The sequence below is a fragment of the Pholcus phalangioides genome, unplaced genomic scaffold (genome assembly GCF_987345545.1).
Source record: "Pholcus phalangioides strain wild (caught in Gottingen) unplaced genomic scaffold, Ppha-v1.0 ptg000007l_1, whole genome shotgun sequence".
Lineage (NCBI taxonomy): Eukaryota > Metazoa > Arthropoda > Arachnida > Araneae > Pholcidae > Pholcus > Pholcus phalangioides.
In genome coordinates this window covers 32,818,354-32,841,731 of record NW_028301600.1, presented here as the reverse complement: position 1 = coordinate 32,841,731, position 23,378 = coordinate 32,818,354, and the positions used below count along the sequence as shown (strand labels likewise).

Sequence of the window (23,378 nt, the reverse complement as noted above, 5' to 3'; positions counted from 1 at the left end):
GACTAGAAAAAGGTTGAAAACCTCTATATTAGAAGATTGTCGTTGCTACGCAAAAGTAACTGAATCGACGAGCTTTATAGATTGAATTTGATTAGAAAATCAAGCGTGCATTTTCTCCCTCTTAGTGGAGAAATTGAAAACTTCTGGAATAAAACTTATCTTATTTGGAATAAAAAAAAAATTGGTGGAGGCTATATATATCATAGATACGGCTGTAATTTTGAATATGAATACGCTTTTAAATCTCGTTATACTGTAGTACAACCTGTTTCGTCTAAGTAAAACTGAAGAAGACTTTATATAAATCAAATATTGTGGGATTTGTGTGACGAGATCTATCTCTATCTTACACATACTACACTACTGAGTGCGGGGGGGGGGGTTTCATGGCTTTGCCACTTGCGGGGTATTCGAATGTCACCCTTATCCCGGTCTAATCTGATATTCTTGACTCCAAATTAATAAAATTTGCTGCCCCGGGCAATTGCGTTTTCAACCCCCACCCCCCGCAAATACGCCCTGTTCTGGAGATATGACGTAAAACAATTTTGATACGAAAGTGTACCGCACACTTGGTGCCTCAACAAGCATACGTATCAACACCAGTAATTCACCGTTGAATTTGTCTTAACGAGATTCATGTTTCGATACTGTTGGCACCTATTTGCGTTTCCAACTTTCTGAAATATAGCAGTAAAAAAATTTCGTTACGAAGGAGTACCACGTGCTTAGTACTTATACCAGAACACTTATCAATACCAGCAAGGTACCACTGAATTTGTTGCAACAAGATGCATACACCAAAAATGCTTATGTTTTATATACTTCTTGAAATAGGAGCGTTTGACCCTTAACCTGCTCCCATCGTTTTTGACGATGGCCTTAGTGGCCTGTTCGATCATATCCTGATGATTTCAATTAGTAAAGTCGATTGCGTTCTGAGCGTAAATTAATATAGTTCTTAAAATGACGTATAGATCATGGACGGATACGGAGGAGGACGGAAAAGGTTACCGCTTCCCTCGTTCCCCCTTAAAAATTGTATTATTAGCATAGGCGGGGAAATGGAAGTAGAAAATCCGCCCCCCCCCCGTTCACTATGGATCCGCCTCCCCTCCCGTTCAAAGAGCCTGGTATAGCTTATGGTATAGGTGAGGTATATAAGTATATGTTTTTTTTTGTTTTTCTTTTCTTTTATTATTTCCCTATTTCTTTGACAGGTTCGCTTATACCGTATTCCCTCACGTTTTTTCGACTCTACTGAATCTATGGGAAGTTTGTGTGTGAGTTTGAGCGCCATCTGTCTTTCATAATAGGAAACTGGAAAAAAGGGATTTTTTTTTTTTCGATTGCGTAGGAGAAGCCCATCCCCAACTATTTACACAGCCAAAGGGTAAAATGTTTCGTTACGCCACGCAAATCAAAAGTCATATCAACATCAGTAACACAAGAACGAGAATGAAATTCTAATTAGCTCAGCACTGCTAGATCTCGAGAAACATCGATAGTACCCTAAACTGCCGTGACATACTGGTTGGAAGCACTCCGTACGACTTGGAATAAGCTCCACTCAAGTTTTCAAAAACATTACTTTTTAAGCTGACGACACAAGTTTTTGTTTTGAAAAGCACTATTTTAAAGAAATTGACTACGAACGTTATCGTTTGATTTTCATACCAATAAATAAATCGCATTTCACTTATTCATAATTGTCACAATGAGATCTACCCGTAGACTCCAAAAATGCTCATATGTTTCATGTATTTCTCGAGATAGGGGTATTTAAAGTATTTTATTATGTTCCGTTATGCCAACTTTTCGAAGAAGCACCCAGTTTGATATCGGCGATGATTTAAAAGACACTTTTTTTTTTTTCACGACAAGGAAGTTTAAGTCTGCGAAAACGATATTCAAAGGATCACGAGATCGTGTCGTTAAGAACCCAAGTTTGAGGTTTTAAGATACTGTATTAAATAATTATATGCTACCATCAAAGTCGATTTGACCCTAATAGTGATCCAGATCCCTAGAGAGACACTTGTAGCCGTGCTATGGGCACCAACAATAATAAAAAATACATCAACAGGAATCCATGACATCCAAGAACTCTTTCAATGCTCAATGGATAGAAATTGGACAGTATATGAGCGATAATATTGTGACGAATGCTGTCATATTTATCAACAGTCAGCCAAAATTTTCATCAATATGCTAAGCTCGAATTCTAAGAATTCCAATACTTCAAAAACGAAAGCAAAAGTGCTGAAAAATGCATCATTATAATGACGATAAAAGCGTGGTTCATTAATACGGCAATCGGACGGGAACCGACGATTATTGACGTTGTATCCCCGGTGTCGTAACAACCGATTTTGATAGTATTGACTTCTAATAAAGAACTGCAAAAAAAAAAAAAAAAGAAAAACAACCCGCACTTAATTACAGCTTAGCTTGTGCAATTTCTTTGACGTATACGCTATCAAAATACTACAGTATTATTATTACTTTATTGTTGATTCATCGCGTGGAAATGAAGTTTGGCGATAGTCACGCGAAACATATTCTTAGACCAATTACTGCGCTAAAATATAGGTGATTTCATTGAATGTCTTTTTATTTTTGTTGAAGATTTATTTTCTTCTGCTCTTTAGATGTAAGTAGAAGGGAAAAAAATGAAATAAAGAAAGACAGGTTTTCTCTCTCTCTCCAAGTAGAACAAAAACATGATGCGAATGTTGAACAAAGTATTAATGGTCCCGTAGCGTGATCGCCTAAAGCAAATAACACAGTAAGTGATTCTTTTCTTTCGCACATTAAAGATAGAAAATATCGTTTCTTTTCTCCCGCTTGAGCATGGAAAGTTGATATTATTTTTGTGCGTTGCCGCCTTTTTCCTAATTACAGTTGATAGTTTTCAGCTGGAGCTGGAGCAGAAGCCTCTTGATTTAACACTTTGAAAAATGATCACAATTAGGAGTATCTGCAGTTTTAAAACTCAATGAAGTTCAATAATCACAATTGTCTAAAAATCGTAGACACAAATGCAAACTACTAGGTAACTTCTAGCACAACACACGCACTCCTGAAAGGGAATAAAACAGTACTAAACTACCTGCAATGCCATCAGACACCAAAGTTGAGTTCGGTTTAAAAGAAGAATACATGGTTGAATTGTCGTTAAAGCAAGGAAGCCCATTTCTATAAGGAAAGAGAATCATGGATAAATGTTCACCATGATCATTTTTGCGAGGGTAAAGGAGATTCGACACTAACGTTCGCTAGTTGCGCGGGGTGATGATCATCAGAACGGTTAAAAGTTTGAGAACCATTGGTATATTCGCTAATATCTCTAAATTTTGTCGATTTGGCTAACCTTTCCTCTAAATTGGCTGTATAACTAGTGGTTCTTTTTTATCCAATCAGCCAAATTGCTATAACTGATAAAAAGCGAGCGGAAACCGTGACAGGACGGGCTGAAGGCTAGAAACCCAGTATTTTCATATTCTCTCATGAGGATCTACAGTCTTCACTTCAAATATGGAAGACAGATGGCAGCAGCACCATAACACGAAACAAGCGTAACTCTGAAGACATAAATACGCACAAACTCAGAACACACGTTCGGGAATGTATTAATTTATTAGAAATTTCCTAGAGGAATGTTTATGAGACGCGTGTACGGTTAAGTAGCAGTAGTAGTCTTCATATTCACGACACCTCACGATTCGGGAGAAAATTCTAATGGTAGATCGGATTGACAGTTATAATTGTTTTATTAACCCTTTCCACGGCATAGTATAAATCACTAAACCCCGGTAAAATGCCATATTTTTTTTAATGAAGTAGGCTTTCTTCCGATTTTCAGTAGGTGCAAAGTAGATGCGCGTCTACATGCGCACACTGTGCGTCGTTGTCCTTGAATGATTTGTTGAGATTTCCCATCCATATCCACGGTTGTCACGAAATATTTTACCGCGAACCAAGAAACGCGCAATAGACTAACGCCAAAATTATGGAAGACCCAATAGATGGATTCATCAAAGTAGCTTGCGTTGTGTCTCTTTGATTCTGTATAGCAAAGGTTCTGGGGCGTTGCTGTCGGAATCGGGTTGTGCGTGGGGAGGGGAGAAGAGAAGAATAAAAAAATAAGGAAAGCAAAAGCACGGGGAACAACTGCCTGAGTAAAGCCTATGTAGACGCGCCTTAAGGGGTATAAGGGAAAAGTGTTCCATTGAGAAACCAACTTTACAAAATATCTGGGCTTGTCAATACCGACGGCTTTCACGGAGGTGAGTTATCTCATCAATGCCACCGAGAAGGTTATACAAATTTAATTAACTTTTTGAAATATGGGTTTCATTCCAAAATTTCAAAATATATCTACACGAAGGGAAAAAAAACATCGAAATACATGTTGGTTTCATATTTTTGTTTTACAAAAGCTGCTGCGTTTCGTTGAGAATATTTATGAAGAGTGCCAGATCGAAATGTTGGTTTCTAGCAGCATCAATATCAAGAAATTGGAAAAGATATATACCCAAGAAAAAATGGAGAAACTTAGCAGGAGGGCCAAAAAAAGAATATGAGAAAAGGATATTAACTGGCTCGCGATATGCGCATGACGCGCTTAGTCTCCAATGAAGAACGTGATTGGAGAGCTTGATGAGACACAAAAAAAGAATAGCGAAATAAATTCGATAATGGAATTGGTTGTCACAACAAGCCATGGTGACAGAAAATGAAAACGACAGCATGTTCGTCGAATCAAGAACGTGTCCGCGTATTTTTCCTCCTGATACTTCAAGGACGACGGAACGAATAAGATCAGTATCGTTTTTCACGGATTAGTACCAACAATATCCGTTATCATCGAGTTTCCGGAGATTTTGTTTACCTTCTGACTATAATAAAGTGAAAAGAAGTTTGTCAACAACACGGGCCAGGATTCATTAGGTTCTAACGGTCAACTAATTTTACATATATACTTTCTTATGTATGGAACAATAGAATTTCAACATCTTGTATGTGTTGTTTCGTTTCCCACATTAATTACCTATTATCGATTCGAAGAAAGCTATTTTTTGTCTTGTGACGTTTAGATCGGAATATCACGCCATTCTTGCGAAAGAGCTGAGACTAGTGGGTGTAGATTTTGGCACGGAGAAGACGTTCTGGCTCCAAGGTACTCAGAAAAATTTAACTCGTGTCTCTGAGCAGCTTCGCCGACGTTATTTGAAAATTATTCGGCGATGATTCGCTCATATAGCATTGGAATCTATCATGATCTTCTTGGGGGTTGAATTTTCACAACATTATGAAATATAATACTGACCAAATTTCATATTTATCGCTTCAGCGGTTTCAGCTTGGTGCTATGATTGCCCCATATAGCCTTTGAACCCCCGTTATGAACCCCTTGGAAGGGACGAATTTAGAAAAATCCCTTCTTAGTGAGTCTTTACCTCATGAAATAACACTACTAACCAAATTTCATATTTGTAGCTTCAGCGATGATTCATATAACCTTTGAAACCCACATAGGGGTTGAATTTTGAAAAATCTCTTTTTTCAGTGAGTTCCTACATTACAAAATAATAATATATTGATAAAATTTCATGTTTTTCACTTCAGTAGTTTCAGCTCAGCATGATTTCTCTATGTTACCTTTGAACTCCCTTTCGATCCTTTTAGGGGTCGAATTTCAAAAACCCCTTTTTATCGAGTCTTTACGTTATGAAATAAAACTACTGACCAAATTTAATGTTTATAGCTTCGGCGGTTTTGGCGTGGCGATGATGAACCAGTCAGTCAGGACATGTTATTTTATATGTATACATATAAAAACCAGCTTTAAAAAAAGCAACAATTCTTCAATTAATGAATAAGATTATTCCCGAAATGGAAATTGTTTCCTTTTTCTCGACACAAAGAAAAGCAAAGAGACACTTTTCAGAGTACTTTAACACGCAAATCCCATTTTTATGGACGCAAAACAATCCACGGAAAAGAGATCAGACATCGGCTGAGAGTGAACGATTTCCATACAAAACATCAAAACATGAAAGTGGCCTAGATGATGAGCGATGTACACTTATAGCCTTGAGGTTTGGTTAGGAAAGGTTGTGGGGAGGGGGGTTATAGTGTGGGTGATTGATGTGTCGCGTGTGTGCACGTCTGCGGGAGAAATGTCGTGATTCGATGGCTAAATCATCAACGTTTTGTCTGGGTCTGCTCTACACCATGAACGTAAATATAGAAAGAGAGTCTTAACATCAAGGACAGACTTATTCGTTTATCCTTAGGGTGTGCCCCTCACATTTACATAGAACAGAAAAAGGTACTCTTGTTAAGTTTAACATTAAGACAGAAATAAACTTTTCTTGGTTGAAAAAACAAGGTAAAAGACTACGTATATTATTATAAACGTTATGCGTTAAAAATGAAGACCTTGAACTTATTTTGAGAGGTATCTAACAACGCATCAAAAGACTGAAGTTATGCTATTGTACTTACTCCCGGATGTGAGATAAAAATTTAAAAAAAAATATGGTAAAAGACGTTCTCTCTCTCCATGGAGATGACGGATATTAATGTTAATCCTCATTCCACACATGTTTAATACATGTATGAAAATATGCCTCATAAATGCATACGTTAACACAATACCGTTATTCTTTTCAACTAGAATATTCAGTTCTGCTGGAACGAAGAATGTTGTTTATGGCCACGTGCTCTCTTACATCCTTCTTTGTGTAAATGACTGGTTTTTCAACCATCTAACCGGTTCAGTATGAATCTCACACAAGGTCTTTTTACGTTAAAAACTTTATTCACACACACACACACACACACACAATTCATATTTTCCGGTTATCTAAATCAATTAATCTAAATCAATACACAAACGGGAGAAATTGTTAAACTTCGGAAATTCACGCATTTATAGTGATAAAAAATTAAAAGCTTGTCAAACCAATCTATTTTATACGGAAATAGAGTTTAAAATCACAGAATATTCACCCGAACAACACGAACTAGTTATTATTAGTAGGCCTACTCCACTCGAAAAATGCTTCGTTCATCATTGAAGAAAAAAGGAAGCGGAAAAACAAAATACTATAACGATTAGGTGACGAATCCACTCTGAAAATGACCAGCGAACAACAAAGTCATAGATAAGAAGCCTTTCCAGTCTGAAGGTCAAGTGTCATTTGTGAGATTTATGAACGAAAGCTTGAGTTTTTCAGCTCGGAATTTGACCCCTGTACAATAGTTAGTACAGTATGACTTAAGGTTTGTAGTGACACACGTCACTAAATGAGCAAATTCAGGAGTCAGAGTTTGACGACGACCAAGCGCAACCATCTGATAAAGTTAAGCATAAATAGAACTGACTAAGTAAATTTGCTCATTATCTATTCCTTGAATTGTTTCAACAATGCGTTTGCTATTTTTTGCTGAATTTTTTGCGGTTTTTAACGCTACTCAAAGAATGAATAAAACCTTTAATGAGACATCTTGAAGGCTTCATTATAGACCGTACAGGACAACAACTTGAATACTTGAAATTTCGAGTTGACGTAGGAAAAATTTTCGGTGGTGTTGAGAATAAGTTTCACGAGTCATTTATTTTGAAGGGCGAAAGAAGAATTTCTGTGTAAATCTACCGTGTCCAAATCTTTAGGGAATTCGTATTTGGAGCAAGAAGTAATAAATGGTGGTCCGTATTGACTCCAAAATAATTTCGTTCCATGGCTAAAACTCATTCGAATACACAGTAGAACCTCCTTAATTCAAAACAAAAACGGCTGAACTCATTTCGGATGTGAATAAACATAGTTGTAAAAGGGCGTTAAAGCTAATGAAGGGATAAAAATTGTATAAACTTGGCTGTGTGTTTTATTTGTACAATTCCACGCAAATCTAATAAAAGTAGTTCACAAATTATTTCCGCTATGTATTTGGTCATGGGCCTCACGTACGACCTCTCTGTCCCCATGTATCTTTGAATATGCGCACGTAAAAATTATTTGGTTGTTCCAGATACCAAGATTTTTTGTAGTCTGATTCAGTGTGTCCTTACCGTTCCTTGAAATGCAAAACATATAAAAGTTTTGGAGTTCTTTAGTATTAAAATTTCGAATCATCATAATGGTGGTGAAGTGATATCATATTAAATAACACAGTAATCTCTCACTTATCCGTGCAAGGGAACAAGGAAAAAAGACGCATAAGTGAGAGAAGCGTATAAGTGAATAGCATTAGTACACTATATATATGAGGGGTTGACAACCATAGTAGACCAAGTCCATCTAACTTTATTATGGATAATAACAACTTGATAATAATAACTCTTTGATAGATAATTAATTCAGTTCAAGTGATGTAAAGGAATTAAATACGTTAAAAAGTTCAGTTAAAGCTATCATCTTTAAGTGAACTGCTTTTACAAAAACTTTAAAGTATTATTATCCATAATAAAGATAAATGGACTTGGTCTACTACAGTTGTGAACCCCTCATATCTTTGACAGGGAGTGCAGAAAATCGTCTTATAACTGAGAGAAACGTATAAGCGAGAAGGTGAAAAATACAGTGAGAGATTACTGTATTTACTATACATTGCACCAGGAAGTCCCAAACGGTGTGCAGTGGCACTTTGGGCGGCATGAGATCAGTTAGGGTTGCTATGAAATATTTTGCTGATATCTCTAGGACAAGCTATTCACTGCAATTACTATTTACCTGTAATTTATAAACAACTATTTCTTAGGAAATACTTTCTAAATACTCAGAAATAATTATGAATGGTTGAGATGAAATTTATTGATATTCAAAAATTATACGATAATGTTAGTAGTCAATTCCTTTAAAATTGTGTTTTTCGATACAAAAACTAGCGTCGTGAGCCTTAAAGCGATGTGTTTAAAAAATTAAGTGCTGTGATTTTCAACCAGTACGTCACGGCAGTTCAGTGTGCCATCGATGATCTTCGAGATCTTGCAGTACCTTGAGCTAATTAAAATTTCAATCTCATTGTAAATGGTAATTTCTCCTTCACTAATCTAAGAGGTTTTCAGTAGTAAAGTTTCGTAATAATATCATTCATATACCAATCGATAGCGTGGAGTTGAAATATATTTATATATAATCAAAAAAATAAAAGTGGTATATATATATATATATAAACCAAATATATGTATATATGTGTGTGTGTGTACATATATATATATATACACACCACTTTTATTTTTTTGATTCTTCCAATTTGAAAAATGGTAGAGAAACCTGAAACATGTATTTCTATAAAAATCTGGTTTATTGTCTTTGCATTGACAAGTGTATCGGTTTTAAAAATTAATATTATAACTAAGAAAAAAGGCATTAAAAACTATGTGGGGTTATATGTAATAGGAGGCTCAAAATGGAGAAAAGTAATTCTAATTGATCAAAAACAACATTTAATGCGTCTATGACAATGAAAAACTTTATCGTATGTTTCTTGTAGTTGATGATGCGGTGGGAACATTGGCTTACGCAGGGGGGGGGGGAGGGTTTCTAACCACCCCGAGCCAAGATTATAGTGTTATTTTTCAGGAAAAAAAGTAACCTCCCTCCTTCAGAAGTAAAAAAAATCTGAAACCCCCCTCGAGAAAATTCTGCGTACGCCTATGGTGGGACCATAGTCTATTTACAAGAGTCACAAATGCAATATATTCCTATTCTGCTCCAAAACCGTCAAGGTAGACCCACAGAGAACAGAATACGCATTATATCTAGACACATTTCCTCTTTTATTTCGCTAAACTTTCCACTTTGAAGAGATAGCCCAACTCAGATAATACTTTTAATATTCCATATTACCCAACGCACCATCTGTGAAAAAAATAGCGTTCCATCTCTAATCGGAGAGACTTGCTAGCTAAAAATGAGCAGAGCATAATGAAATACAACACTTGTGATGTACATTATGCTTAGTTTCTAATTAATGGGCACATACCCAATAATTAATAAACACCTTTGTAAACTTACCTTAGTAAATTTCGGGGAGTAGAAAAACAAATATTCTCCTATAGCAGCTGTGGTGATGGTGACAACTGAGTGATACTGACTCTATACCATCATGGGGCCATTTTCAAGTACTTTATCAGTGTTCCATTTGGCGGCCATACCCGAAAGTAAAGAAAACCCGGTATTTCATATTGCCCGACTATTCCATAATACCCGACTATACTATATATATTATAAATTTGAACCACGAAAGCAATTAGATGATGATTACAAAAAAATATTTTGTAGTATTTTTTTACGAGCTTTCCTTGTCTTACTGAAATAAATCACCAACAAGAAAGGTGAGGTCAAGATTACCTTTTTCATAAAACAAGTTGAAAAGAGGGTTAAGATTCGGCATAGAACACAATTACAGTAGATAAAACCTTCACATAAACTGCCCTAATAAAAACCAAACAAGAATTTATTACCGACCTAGATTGTTCATGTTTTACGAGTATCTTCAAGACACACCAGCAACAACCCACCATTAAACTTGAAATACGTTATTGTATAATAGTGAGACCCATTTCCAAAATCACAGAAAAATCCACGATACTTTCATGTTTGGGGTCAATTCAGGGCAGCGATGGATACAACAGAAAAAAAAAGTCAAATCGGAAATACAAAACAATACTACCAAAAAAGCTTGTTGTTATTATTATAACAATATACATGATTCTTTGATCAAAGGTTCAAGTCATGCTCAGTCTGTGTAGGAAGGTTCATCCACGGTTCAGCGAATATGCTAAATGAACATGATGGAGCAGAGGAACTTCCACGTAACAAAGGTTTTCTGTTTGTTATAAAAGAGGATTTTCATTTTTTTGTCTCGTATTTATTTGTAATTTTTTAAGTAATGAAAGGACGTGGTTATATATTGGTCATGACCTCGGACAATGGGTCTGAATATGCAGGGTGATTACTTAATTGCCCTTGTCGCGTTTTACTGGAAAGCCGTTGATCCTAGAGGCAGAGGCGTACGCAGGAAGGGGCAAGGAGGGCCCGTGTCCCCTCCCATACGATCTTGTTGGACTCAGGAGTGATAAAGTGAAAACTTTCTAGTTGGATTTTCGAGGGCAGGGTGTCCGTATAAAAAGTTAATTTTTTATTTTAGTAACTATGCAACCCCTTGCAACATGAATGGCGTATCTGAATTCTACACGTTATTTGGATATTTTTTTTAATTGGAAGTATGCTTCTAGAATTTGCCAGTAAAATGCAGCAAACGAAATTAAGTGATCACCCTGTATATCTACTAGGTTTTTAATCTCATCTAACGAGCGTCGTTTTATTACAATAAAACTTCAGTGTCTTACTTTTTAGACGACGTACGTTCATCTCTTTGAAAATCCACCTTTCGTTCATCAGATAAACAGCCCTTATAAGAGTTGGTCCCCCTCAAAAGAGGGAACTTGTTCCAGACCAGAGAAAATCGGCTCCAGATGTGGCCCCGTTGAAAGAATTTCACTGTATCTTCAGGAGAGGATTTGTACTTGCTGGCAGAATAAAGCATTGAAATTCATTTAGGAGGGTCGTCTTGACAGTTTCATGGGCCCCCCTTACGGCTCTGAAATGCTTGCCAACCAGCATTCAGAATCTTGTTTATTGTGCATGTATTATTATTTCAAGTCTTTGAGGTCTACTAAACACTTGGCGCCCCAGGACATCCATTCACAGGTGGACACATTTTTTAGGACGGCGCAGCCGAGGACCCGTGGGTTACCAGATGCCCGGGTTTTGGTGAGCTTGCCCGTGTTTGACGAACTTTCATAAAATGACTGAAATGCGGCGATTTCAAATGAGAAAAATACTTCTATTGTTAGTGCAAATTCCATACAGAGTGTCTTGTAAGTGCTAATGCGGCCTTTATCTCATGAACCGTTCGTCGTAAAGGTATGATTCCAGTTTAAAAAATGCACAAAATGTGCACAAAAATCACCCTGTACCACTTTTGAGAGTGAGAATAGCGTTTCACAAAATAAAAAAAATAGCAATGTTTATATGGACACCCTGTTCTAGAAAACCAATTACACAGCTGTTGCCCTGTCTCTCCTGTTCCAACAAAAACATTTCATGTTTAAAAGTGCAATATTCGCTGACATATTTGAATTCGAAAATGGGAGAAAAATGGGAAAGAACAGCAAAAACTAACGGAAAACGCTTCCTTTCCCCATTTTATGTTTTTCTTTTTCACCTTCTCTTCGATATTTGAATTCGAACATCTTAGGGAATATTGCACTTAAAAACGTAGAATTTTTTTGTTGGCCTTAGGCGAGACAGGGCAAGAACTATCTAAGTGGAAGTTAGAGGACAGAGGAACCGTTTAAAAATTTAAATTTTTTTATTTTGTTACACACTGTATTTCCACTCTCAAAACTAGTACAGGCTGAATTATGAACACATTTTGAGCACTTTTTAAATTGAAACCGTACCTCTACGATAAACGGTTGATAAGAAAAGGCCACATTAACACTTACAGGACACCCTATACAACAATTGACATAAAACAAAGAAAAATTGAATTATTAGTACTTAAGAAGTCCTCTTGTCTCCTTTTTGTCCCAATCTGGTCACTCTTTTAATTTTTCAATTACAATAGACTCTCGCTAATCCGGAACATATCAGAACAAGGTGTGCCAGATCACCGAAATCGCCGGATAATCGCCTGGACGTTAATTGAAAAAATGCGTTTAAATAGTATAAACTCCTGCTCACAGACATGCAGTAACATGCTTTCTTCTTCTATGCGTTCGAAGAAAACCCACCTAAAAACGTCGGATTACCAGACGGGCTGGATTATCGAGTCTACTGTATTTTATAGTCAGCGGTGGGTGTCCTTAATTAGTGAGTAGAAAATCGGGTAACCTTATCCTCAAAAGGGCCAAGAGGTTTGAAGTTGTCCACAAGATCTGTTTCAGAAGCTAAAAATTATATAAAATGCATTTATCCATTACCCTCTCTCCAGTGACCATGCCATAGCGCAGGAGATCCTTGGAACCATCTGTAATTGATTAACCAAGGAGTTCCCGGATAGTTGCTAATCAAAAAACACTAACCTAAATGGATACCATAATGCACTTCAATCTGTATGGCTATGTTTCCTTAATTATTGAAGAATAAAAAAAAAGTCTTACCTGACTGCTTCACAGCACGATCGTATTCATGTAATATTTGAATATTATAAAAACAATACTCTAACGCAGGCGTGAATCTATGGGGGGATCACCCGCGAAATGCGATAATTCATGAAATTCTCGGAACTTCTATATGATAATATTACAACAACAAATTCAAGAAAACTTCGCTAAAAATGGGAAAACCGGGACATTTTTCAAAAAAGTCGGGATGGAGAGAAAAAACAGAAAAACGAGACTGGCACACGGAAAATACGGGACAAAATGCGGGCCATACGGTCACCTCATGTTGAGACCAATTTGTTTTTTAATTTTTTTTTAGCGATTTGTAAAATCTCCCTCCCAACAGCGAGCTCTACATCCGCCCCTGGCGTAACATATATGATTAAATTAAGACCAATATAACATGGGTTCTTTAATGGGTGTAAGTAAATTTAGGCCGGTCGTCCACTGGAAGCTACAACGAGTAAAAACAAGTCACATGTTTGCACAAGACTACTATACTGGCCAGGGCCGCAACTAGGGGAGAGCAGGCGGGTCTCGTGCCCTGGGCGCTGGACCAGAGGGAGCGCAAATTGTATTCTCAAACCTCTCCGTCAACATTACAAAAAGTAAAGGGTAAAAGTACCCGGGGCGCACTAGTGACCAAACATCTAGTTGCGGCCCTGATACTGGCCTTAAGGTTACTCTTGGCTGCTGCAGCGAGCGGCGCTCGCAAGCAACAGATTAAAGATACTCGGTCTCTCCAGAACAAGGATCTCTGTGATGATATTTGATTTGTTTGACAGAACATGTTTGAACTTGAGCCGAGCGGAGCTTGATGGGTCATTACAGAATTAACATGCGTGGTTAAGTAAAGTCTATAATATCGACATAGGAATGATCAAAAGCGTAACATGCGTGGTACGAGGAAGTGTTTTACACGATCAGTGACGTAAAACGATGCACACAAAAAATGGAAAGCGGGAACTAAAATAGTAAACGGAAAGATAAGGTTGAATAATAATTTGAAAATAAATGAATAAATAGCTATAAATTTATTTTGACTTACCCCATGGCTTTTTCTGGATTCGGGTGATTTGCTTTGATCGTTTTTCAAAGATACATCGGGAAATTCAGTTGGTTTCTCTCTAGATTCAGGTCCAGGTGATGATTTCAGATAGGAGAAGTCTTTACCTTTCCTCTTACCATTCTTCATTAAAGGCTTCAAAGGAATACCAGCAGGTTCGAGTTCTTCGACGACTCTAGTTGTCACTATTTCGCTCTTGTTCGTCGCAGATATATACGAAGGATTGCCAAGAATGAATGGCTCGCAGGAAGGCACTGGATGACTCCATTTACCATTCAACATGCATTCAGAACGAGATTCACCAACGAGGACAAAGTTTTTCTGACAGGTGAACGTAATGATCGATCCTAGCTCATTGCTATAACCGCCAACGTTACCGTTTTCGGGTGGTTTTGGTTTCGGGCATATGCTAGAGACAGCTGAGTAATTCATGTAAAATCCTATACCATCCATGTTATTATCATTCACGATGAATTTTACTGTCAGTCGGTTTGTCATGGTTGTGAAATTCAGAGCAGTGTCGGTTATAGATTCAGTCAAATTGGCTATGTAAACAGAGTCCCCATCTATCAGAGATAAGCGTGAGATGTTATTTTTGTTCAGTGGATCAGCTAGCTTGGGAAGTTTTAAATACAGTATACTAATTTTTATCTGTTGGCTCATCTGAGATGTTATAAGCCATTCGCATGGTGTTGTAAATTTATATGCGTAAGTCGGATAACCGGGACTTGCGATGGAGCCAGCAGATGAAGCTTCTCTAATGATGGGTTCGCTGTCACATTCTTGGATGACACACGATGGAGTCTGGCTGCTCCATTCTGGAACGGGCGAATCGGTCGGAATAATGCAGTTGGCTTCGGGTTCTCCGACAAGCTCGTACGGGGGATCGCAACGATAGAAGACGCCTTGCCCAACCTTTCTGCCTTTGCTTATGACTTGGCCATTTTCGATTTGCTCCGGTTTCGAGCAACGATGGGGGTCAAAAGACTTATATCGGACTTGAAAAGACCCGACGCTCTCACTAACGTCTGTTCCATTACCTACCAGATGACTGCGATCCGGCACAACGTGTGACGAGAATAAAACTTTGATCGTTTTGCCACCGACAACATCTCTCAGGCACTTGACGCAGTTACGAGGGATATCGTATAACTGATCGTCGATATAAAGCTGGAACAGAGACGAGCGTAAATCGGATGGAGGGAGATGTACGCTGTCTACTTTAACCATCAATTTTCGATCTGGTGGTGCAACGTAAGTCCACGAGCAATTTATGGCATCGCCTGAAAATTCCGGTAGCCTTATCATGCCTTTGTCAACGTTACGTTGGTCGTCTCCGCAATCTTCCGTCAATGCTGCTGCTGATGTTGTTTCGTACGAATCTAAAGATGGTGATGTGGCTGCTAATGTTTTGCTGCTGACCACCCACAAGGTCAGCAGCAGCCAGCAACTCCTTAAGTACAACATCGCGGGTCAGATAATTACTGGTTGAGTTAGGTGTCTTCGACGGAGATCATTATTCCAGACCTTTCGCTGTCTATTAAATTTCTTTTTCTTTTCTTTGCCGTCTCAGACCACAATGGACTTACACTCAAACAGACAACTTGCTTGCGTCTTTCAAACTATTCATACCGGATGGGGCCAACTCTATAGAAGGAAAAAAAAAAACACACGAAAATTCAGAATTGACTACCATATTTTCCATTAATTATCTCGAAATTAGAAAATTAGAACTTTCTCACTTAGAATCAAGAGTTGAAACGTACCACCACAATAAAATTTGAATAATAATTGGAATCTTGTGGGGGGGGGGGGCCCTTCACAACTGCTTTTAAAGGTAACTACTCTTTACCTCACCTTCATGGCTTTACCTATAAAATCGACGGCGGCAGATGGCTGAGATCTGTACATATTATACTAGCATTTGAAGGGGACACCTGCCTACTGAAAGGAATTCAGCGCCGCAGCTGGTGCTCAAAGAAACTCACCTTGCAGCTTTTTTTTTTTGCTTTTCTTTTCTCCTTGTGACTGGGTAAAAAAAAAGAGTTTTTGTATAAAAGTATTAAATAGAGAACAGCAGGGAAGACACAGAGAGAGACAGTTCACTCTGTATATGTCCATCAAGATCCTCCTTGGGAAATTTTTGAATGAAAATAAGCTGCTGGAAACATCAGCCGCAGCTGAATTTAGAGCGTTGGTAGTACGTGATCGGTTTCATAAATACAGGTGCAAGGGATCGAGGCTTAATATAATTTATTTCACGCTATTTTCAATATTTACACGGACTATTTTTTTACAATTTCGTATTTCCACTGAGAATACAGTGAAACTTCGATATAACGAAATTGTGCATGGACCAAGAAAAAATATCATTCTAGACGGGGTTATCGTTATATCAAGAAGTAGCTTTATCATCAGTTGCCACTAAATTTATGCTGTTGTTGGTATTTCTTCTGGATTGGCATTGTTTTAGTGTTAACCCATAAACGAAAAATAAAAATTGATTTGTTTATTAATAAAATTCAGTTGATTTTTTTCAAACTGTAAAATGGTTTACTGTACAATACGTTTGCATGCTAAGCAGAAGCTAGCTTCACGGCTAACGTTGGGAACATTGGCTTTATTAGTTGTAAAAAATATTTTTTGTTCATGAAAGCACTTTTTCTGGAAGTTTGCGATTTCAAACGTAATTTATACAAAACAAAAATTTCATTCATTTAAGCACTTATGTCACAAATTTAACTTTTTTTTAAACAACCCAATTTTAAGGAAGAATAAAATTTAATTTTTTTGTTTTTCAATTTTAATGCTGTTGCTATGGACATGAGCAAGTCCAGAAACCACGCAGGAAAACTTTTTCATGAATTTTTTGGTTGATCTCTCTAAAGTAAAGAATTTCAGAAAGCAAAATATAAAAGGAAAAATTATTAAAATCAATTCAGATCTGAATCCCGCGTGTAAAAGGTTAACACTTTCGGAGGATAGATAGTGCGGAAAATACCCATGTTTTAAAACACCCTCGAAGGAACAAAAAACTGGTGAGGAGTTTGAAAGTATGTTGAATAAATAAATAAAATGTTGAAGGTAATTTTTTGAGTGAAATATATGTAAAAAATACCGTTGTAGCAGTTTTTCAAAATCTCAGCAAAAAATATCGTTATAGAGAGGAGGGGTCCTTCAAACTTTCTCGAGTCACGACCACAGCCTATACTTATCATCAAACAAAGTGCACCCCTTACAAGGAGGTGTGTGTAAAACCTTTAGAAGACTGCAGTCCACATTGGTTTGAAAACGTGTCGCAGGACACTTAAAAGATCTGTAAATGTGCCACGGGCCGCAATCTCTGATGGAACTGTGCCACAGGCTACTTAAGGGAATCTATAGACATGCCATAGGCCGCTTGTGTGATCTGGAATTGTGCCACAGGTCACTCAAGTCACCTGTTAGTATGCCGTGAGCCACTTTAGTGATGTGGAACTGCACCGCTGGTCACTTAAGTGCCGCTCAGTTCATTTTTACATAAGTAGGGTTTGAGGTCACGGGCCAAATCATATATTACTCCAAGGGCTACGAGTTGAGCATGTATGCCGTACGGAAACGTTTACATACGTATAATTGAAATTTGCATTAATCGTAATTTTTGAATGCACTTTTTATAGGGTATTTAATTGAAAAGTTGATCAACTGCTCGCGAGCACGAAATCTGACACGAGCATTAGTCTCTAAGTCGCAGTCCCGTCTAGTCAGAGCAACGTTGCTCTTGTGCCGCGTGTGCGTTTGCAGGTTACGCTAGCCGGTCAAGTTTAACCGCGTTGTTTCAGGGAGCACCATAGTGTTCGCGAGCAACAGGTTGAAGATGGCTCTCAGAGAGATTTATCATAAAAAGGGATGTCGTTGTGTCGAGACTACTTTGACTATAAGCATTTCCAAACGAGATTTGAAGAAATATCATTGCAGAGATATTTATCGTTATATCGAGTATTGTTGTAGCGAGGTTTCACTGTATTACTGTATACCTGCATACGAACATGAAGCGATCGGTCTTTGGCCGTTTGAACGACCAATCTTATTGTTATAAGGAAAGCGTGGGGGACACATCGCAATTTATGCCCGTATATTAGATGTTATTTGCGTCAACTCGCACGAAATAAAGGGATTTCTGTCTCTGACGGAAAAACACAATAACAAAAACCTCATCAAGTCACCATGAAAAAATAAAAATGAATAAAAACGCAACAACTTGCTGACTGACGTCGAGAACAACGACGGCGTTGATAAAACAAATGGCAATAAATGATGTAAATGAGATACTGCTGTTAAAACTTCCCATTTGACTTTTGGTTGATGGACCATCATTGTAATTGCGGTGGGTCACTCGAAGTAACGCGTGACTTGACCAATTAAACACCGGTCTTTTGTTCGCTTTTTTTTTAACCGATAATCGCTTCCATAAGTTAGATATTCACGAAATTAGATGTAGCTGATAAAAAAATCCACTTAAATCTATATGATAATTTTGAATTTTTAAATGCATATTGGCCCATCCTGAAACTTCTGAGCATTTTTCTTCGAGTTTTAGAGTGGAAAATAAAATTTAAGATTTTATCTCAAATTTTAAGTATTTTTGGGTAGTTTAAAATTCCGTTCTTGTGAAGTTTAGCTGGTTTATAGGTGGAAAATTCATCGATGCAAATTTTGACAGCATTATTTAAGTGAGCGATTTTTCACGTAAAATGATAGGCCTAAACAAATAAAATTTAGAAGACGTGACGGGATAACGCATTCCATTCTACTTTACGAAATTTATTTCGGGTGATACGATATGGTCTTAAAAATTCAGTCCTCTTTTATTGGGTTTCTAAAGCATGTCACATTTGGAATATCGACCAAAATAAGTTTTTGCCGACTATTTTTTTTAAATGTTTATGAACATTTAAAGATTTTTAGGATCTGTATTATATTTAGAAAGGTCAGTTTTGAGTAATCTTTGAGTCTCCTGCCTTTAAGATATCGTCATCGACCACGATACTTATCTTTTACACCGAAATTCTCTGATCTAAAACTTTTTTAACCCGTACCAAATTCATATAAAACATAAACTCAATAAAGTTCAGGAATATTTATAAAAATTTAAGAAACATAAAAAATAATTATTGAACAATACAAATATCTAAAATTTATCGATCTAATTGAAACTCAACATATTAGTAGATTTTGCACCGACTAGTTCTTGAAATATTTATGCATATTTGCGGATGTTTAGAATCTCTATTAAATTCTCAATGGTATCAGTTTAAGTAATCTTCAATTCCCGTCTTTAAGACATCGTGATGCATTATAATACTCATCTTCTAGACTGAGAAATTCTGTGATCTAAAACATAATCTCTATAAATTTCAGCAATATTTTAATATAAATTTAATAACATTACTCCATAAAAAATTAACAGTAGTATCAAGTGTCTAAAATTAAAATATTGAACAGAAGAGTAAAAATATTCAAAATTCATCGTTGGAAACCAAACTGGACGAACCAGTATGTATTAAACTTTCCATGTAGCCACAAAATCTTATTCTAGTTTGATAAAGAAAACACGCATTTTAAAAAAAGTGTAAGAATTTGGGGGACGATTTGGTACCTCCAATTAAAACATTCTTAAAATTCAAATATTGAACAGTAAAAATATTTAAAACTCATTGATGAAAGTCAAACTGGACATCTTAGTAAATTTTCAAGTTCCCATGTAGCCACAAAATTTTATTTTAATGTGGTAAAAAGACGACGCGTAGTTTCAAAAACAGCTCAGAATTTAGGAGACACGATTTAGTACCTTCCAATTAAAACATGCTTAAAAATTGCTCTGAACTTTATATTTTAATGCAACAATTAGAGAATCTTTTTAGAACAGAATTTCTCAACCTATGATCCACGACGATGGCATAAGTGGTCCGTAGGCACCTGATAAAATCATTCACCCGTTTTAATTGATATTAACAATATCTATATGGGTTCAAATAGAATTATACTTTCATATTTAGGTTCACCATACATCATCGAGGAGAATGCAGGAAATTGCTATCCTATATACGAGATAGACTAAATTTGGCTAAAAATTGTAATTTATTGTTTTGAATGAAATTTGCTAATTACTGTTAAAATTGCCGAAAGGGGTGGAAATGAAAGGCTGCTATAAATCGCAGAAAACAAAAATGTATTTCACGAAGAAAACGTATTCAAATGGTGCGATGACCATATTTCATTGAGAAAAATAAAATTCGGTAAACTGGGATCCTAATTAATTAATTAATTATTAACAATAACCCATAAAATACGAGACATCGCCAGCTGTCACCAAAAACATTTGTCAGAAGTAGGCACAATCACTAATTTTAATTCCAAAAAAATTGCAGACAAAATGTTAAACCTGACAAAAAAGCGAGATGAATATTTATAGTAGATCCCGCTTACAAAGTTCCCACTTAGAATTTTTCCAGCTTAGTACGACTTATTTTCATAGTCTCAACTCTATATAATTCTCATTTAGATTTTCCATTTAAAGCCTTTTCCCTCATACAACGTTTTTCAACGACTTTTTTTTTGACAAACGTTATAAGAGGATCCACTGTATAATTCTTGCCACAGTTACCATAATACACAATTTATATTATTAAAACGCGGTGTATTCACACGAATTTAGTAAATATTACAAATTCAAATCAGTATCTTTGAAAAAACGGGACAAATATATAAAAAAGACGGAACAACGAAAAGTACAGGAATGACTGTACTAATACGGGACGCAAGTGGTCCGTCAAATTGTTTACCACTATACTGGTCCTTGTTTTCAGAAAAGGTTGAGAAAAACACTGTCTTAGAAAATTCAATTTACGCTTTCACACGGCAAGTAATGAAGAATATTATTTTTGGCAAGACGTACAAGTACAAATCTTGGAGATTTAGAACGAGAACGAATCGAGTTATTACTTACATGATCTCGGCTCGCGTCGATTAAACGCGTTCAAAACATTGATCGAATCTTACATGCATTGCCCTGTACACGTGCAATCGGAAGAATTCGAGACGGTAATAAGACATTCGAGAAATGGACACAGGATCACGCTGATCAACAGCTGGTCCTCACTGAAGACATCGACTGAATGTTGTCGAAAAGGAAGAGGAAAAACATAAACACACACACAGGAAAGAAAAAAAAAACAAAAAGAAAAGAAACGTAGGCTACGGTATGACCTTGCCCAAGCCGTATGAACAGGCAAAGAGCCGGCCTTCAAGAAAGAACACACACACACAACTAGAAATGCCGACACACACGCACCACTAAGAAAGAATATTGGCAACTTTTACTTACCCTTACGCCAGACTCAACTTGAAAGAAGAAGAGGACTCTTTTGGCTGCTCGCCAGCTGACCACTGACGTCGAATGTGCCAACAATCTGCATTTTATTCACGAAACCTTCATCTCTCTCCATGGCTCCTCACTCTTTCTATCCCTCTTCCTCCTACTGATGAGGATGTGCCGGCTAAACAGAGATGCTGCTGCTGTGGGAGGGGGAAAACTCACTCGTTTCAACGCCATCTGCCGTTCGTGTTTCGGAACTCTAACTGATTTTGGAGCAAAAATTAAGAATTTTTTTGTTCTGTTTATTCATTATATGTATAAAAGAGAATTGTTCAGGGGGGGGGGGGGGGCCCGATTTCTGCGTGGGCAACATAGGCGTTTGCCCAGGGCTGGGCGGCAACTAGATACTTTGTCACTCGGAGCAAGATGGAATTTTTGGCACCCTCTTGCATGTAGAAGAAGCAGTTACAGGACGAATTCGGCACCCCTTCTGGTCCAGACCAGGGCCGTCTTAAGAGTATCATGGGCCCCCGGGCCAAGTGGTTTTTCGGAGAGGACCTAACCTGGTAAATCCTAGAAAACTTCAACCGGATCTCATTTTTGTGAGGCCCCTCTTCTCTTGAGGCCCCCGGACCGTGCCCGGGTGGGCCCATGCGTTAAGGCGGCACTGGTCCAGACCCCAGTGCCGTAATTAGCCATTCCTGTGCCCTGTGCAAGAATTGACATTTAAGCTTCTTCTGGCCCATTATGCCTCCCCCCCCCCCTTCCGAGTGGGCCCTGTGCGAATGCACCTGTTGCACCTGCCTAGTTACAGCCAGGGCCGTCTTAAGAGCATCATGGGCTCCCGGGCCAAGTGATTTTTCTGTGGCCCTACCTGGCAAATTATGAAAAATTCAACTACTTTACATGGCGGAGATATGGGGGGGAGGGGCATGGAGGGCAATGCCCCCCCCCAGCAATAATCGTGCCCCCAGACTTTCAAGTCTATCTCCGCCTATGTCCCCTTATTTGCGTCCCTGACCTGGGGTCCCATGCTTCAAGCGTGTCCGGAAAATTCACCGCCAGCAATTCACCGACAAGAATTCACCGCCGGAAAATTCACCGCCATGCAATTCACCGCTAGGAAAATTCACCGACAACAGTTCGATGCGAGTCAGTTAGCGAGGGAGTGAGCGATTGAGTTACTGAGTCAGTGAGAGAGGAGTGAATGAGTGACCGAGTATGTGAGTGAGTGACCTAGTAATTGAGTGAGTGACCTAGTAATTGAATGAGTGACCTAGTAATTGAGTGAGTGACCTAGTGAGTATGAAAGTGAGTGACCTAGTGAGTATGTGAGTGAGTGATCTATTGAGTATGTGAGTGAGTGACCTAGTGAGTATGAAAGTGAGTGACCTAGTGAGTATGTGAGTGAGTGATCTATTGAGTATGTGAGTGAGTGACCTAGTGAGTATGTGAGTGAGTGACCTATTGAGTATGTGAGTGAGTGACCTAGTAATTGAGTGAGTGAGTGACCTAGTAATTGAGTGAGTGAGTGACCTAGTAATTGAGTGAGTGAGTGACCTAGTAATTGAGTGAGTGAGTGACCTAGTAATTGAGTGAGTGAGTGACCTAGTAATTGAGTGAGTGAGTGACATAGTGAGTATGTGAGTGAGTGACCTAGTGAGTATGTGAGTGAGTGATCTATTGAGTATGTGAGTGAGTGACCTAGTGAGTATGTGAGTGAGTGAGTGGGTGAGTGAGTGACCTAGTGAGTATGCGAGAGAGTG

At 37.8% G+C, this 23,378-nt stretch overlaps 1 protein-coding gene across 2 annotated transcripts in view; it reads right to left on the bottom strand.

Moving 5' to 3' along the window:
* The window catches only part of LOC149085199 (CUB and sushi domain-containing protein 1-like), a 30,520-nt gene extending 8,743 nt beyond the window's left edge, over positions 1 to 21,777 (bottom strand). The window contains exons 1-2 of one of the 2 annotated variants that reach the window (XM_089233060.1): positions 21,622 to 21,777; positions 14,238 to 15,902 (exon numbers count right to left, since the gene is read on the bottom strand). In XM_089233060.1, coding sequence (XP_089089186.1) covers positions 14,238 to 15,722 — 1,485 coding nt within the window. In that variant the 5' untranslated portion in view covers positions 15,723 to 15,902; positions 21,622 to 21,777. Of the gene's footprint in view, positions 1 to 14,237; positions 15,903 to 21,243; positions 21,575 to 21,621 lie in introns of those variants that run through there. The other variant, XM_089233061.1, reaches the window with a different exon arrangement.
* Between the last annotated feature and the right edge of the window lie 1,601 nt (positions 21,778 to 23,378).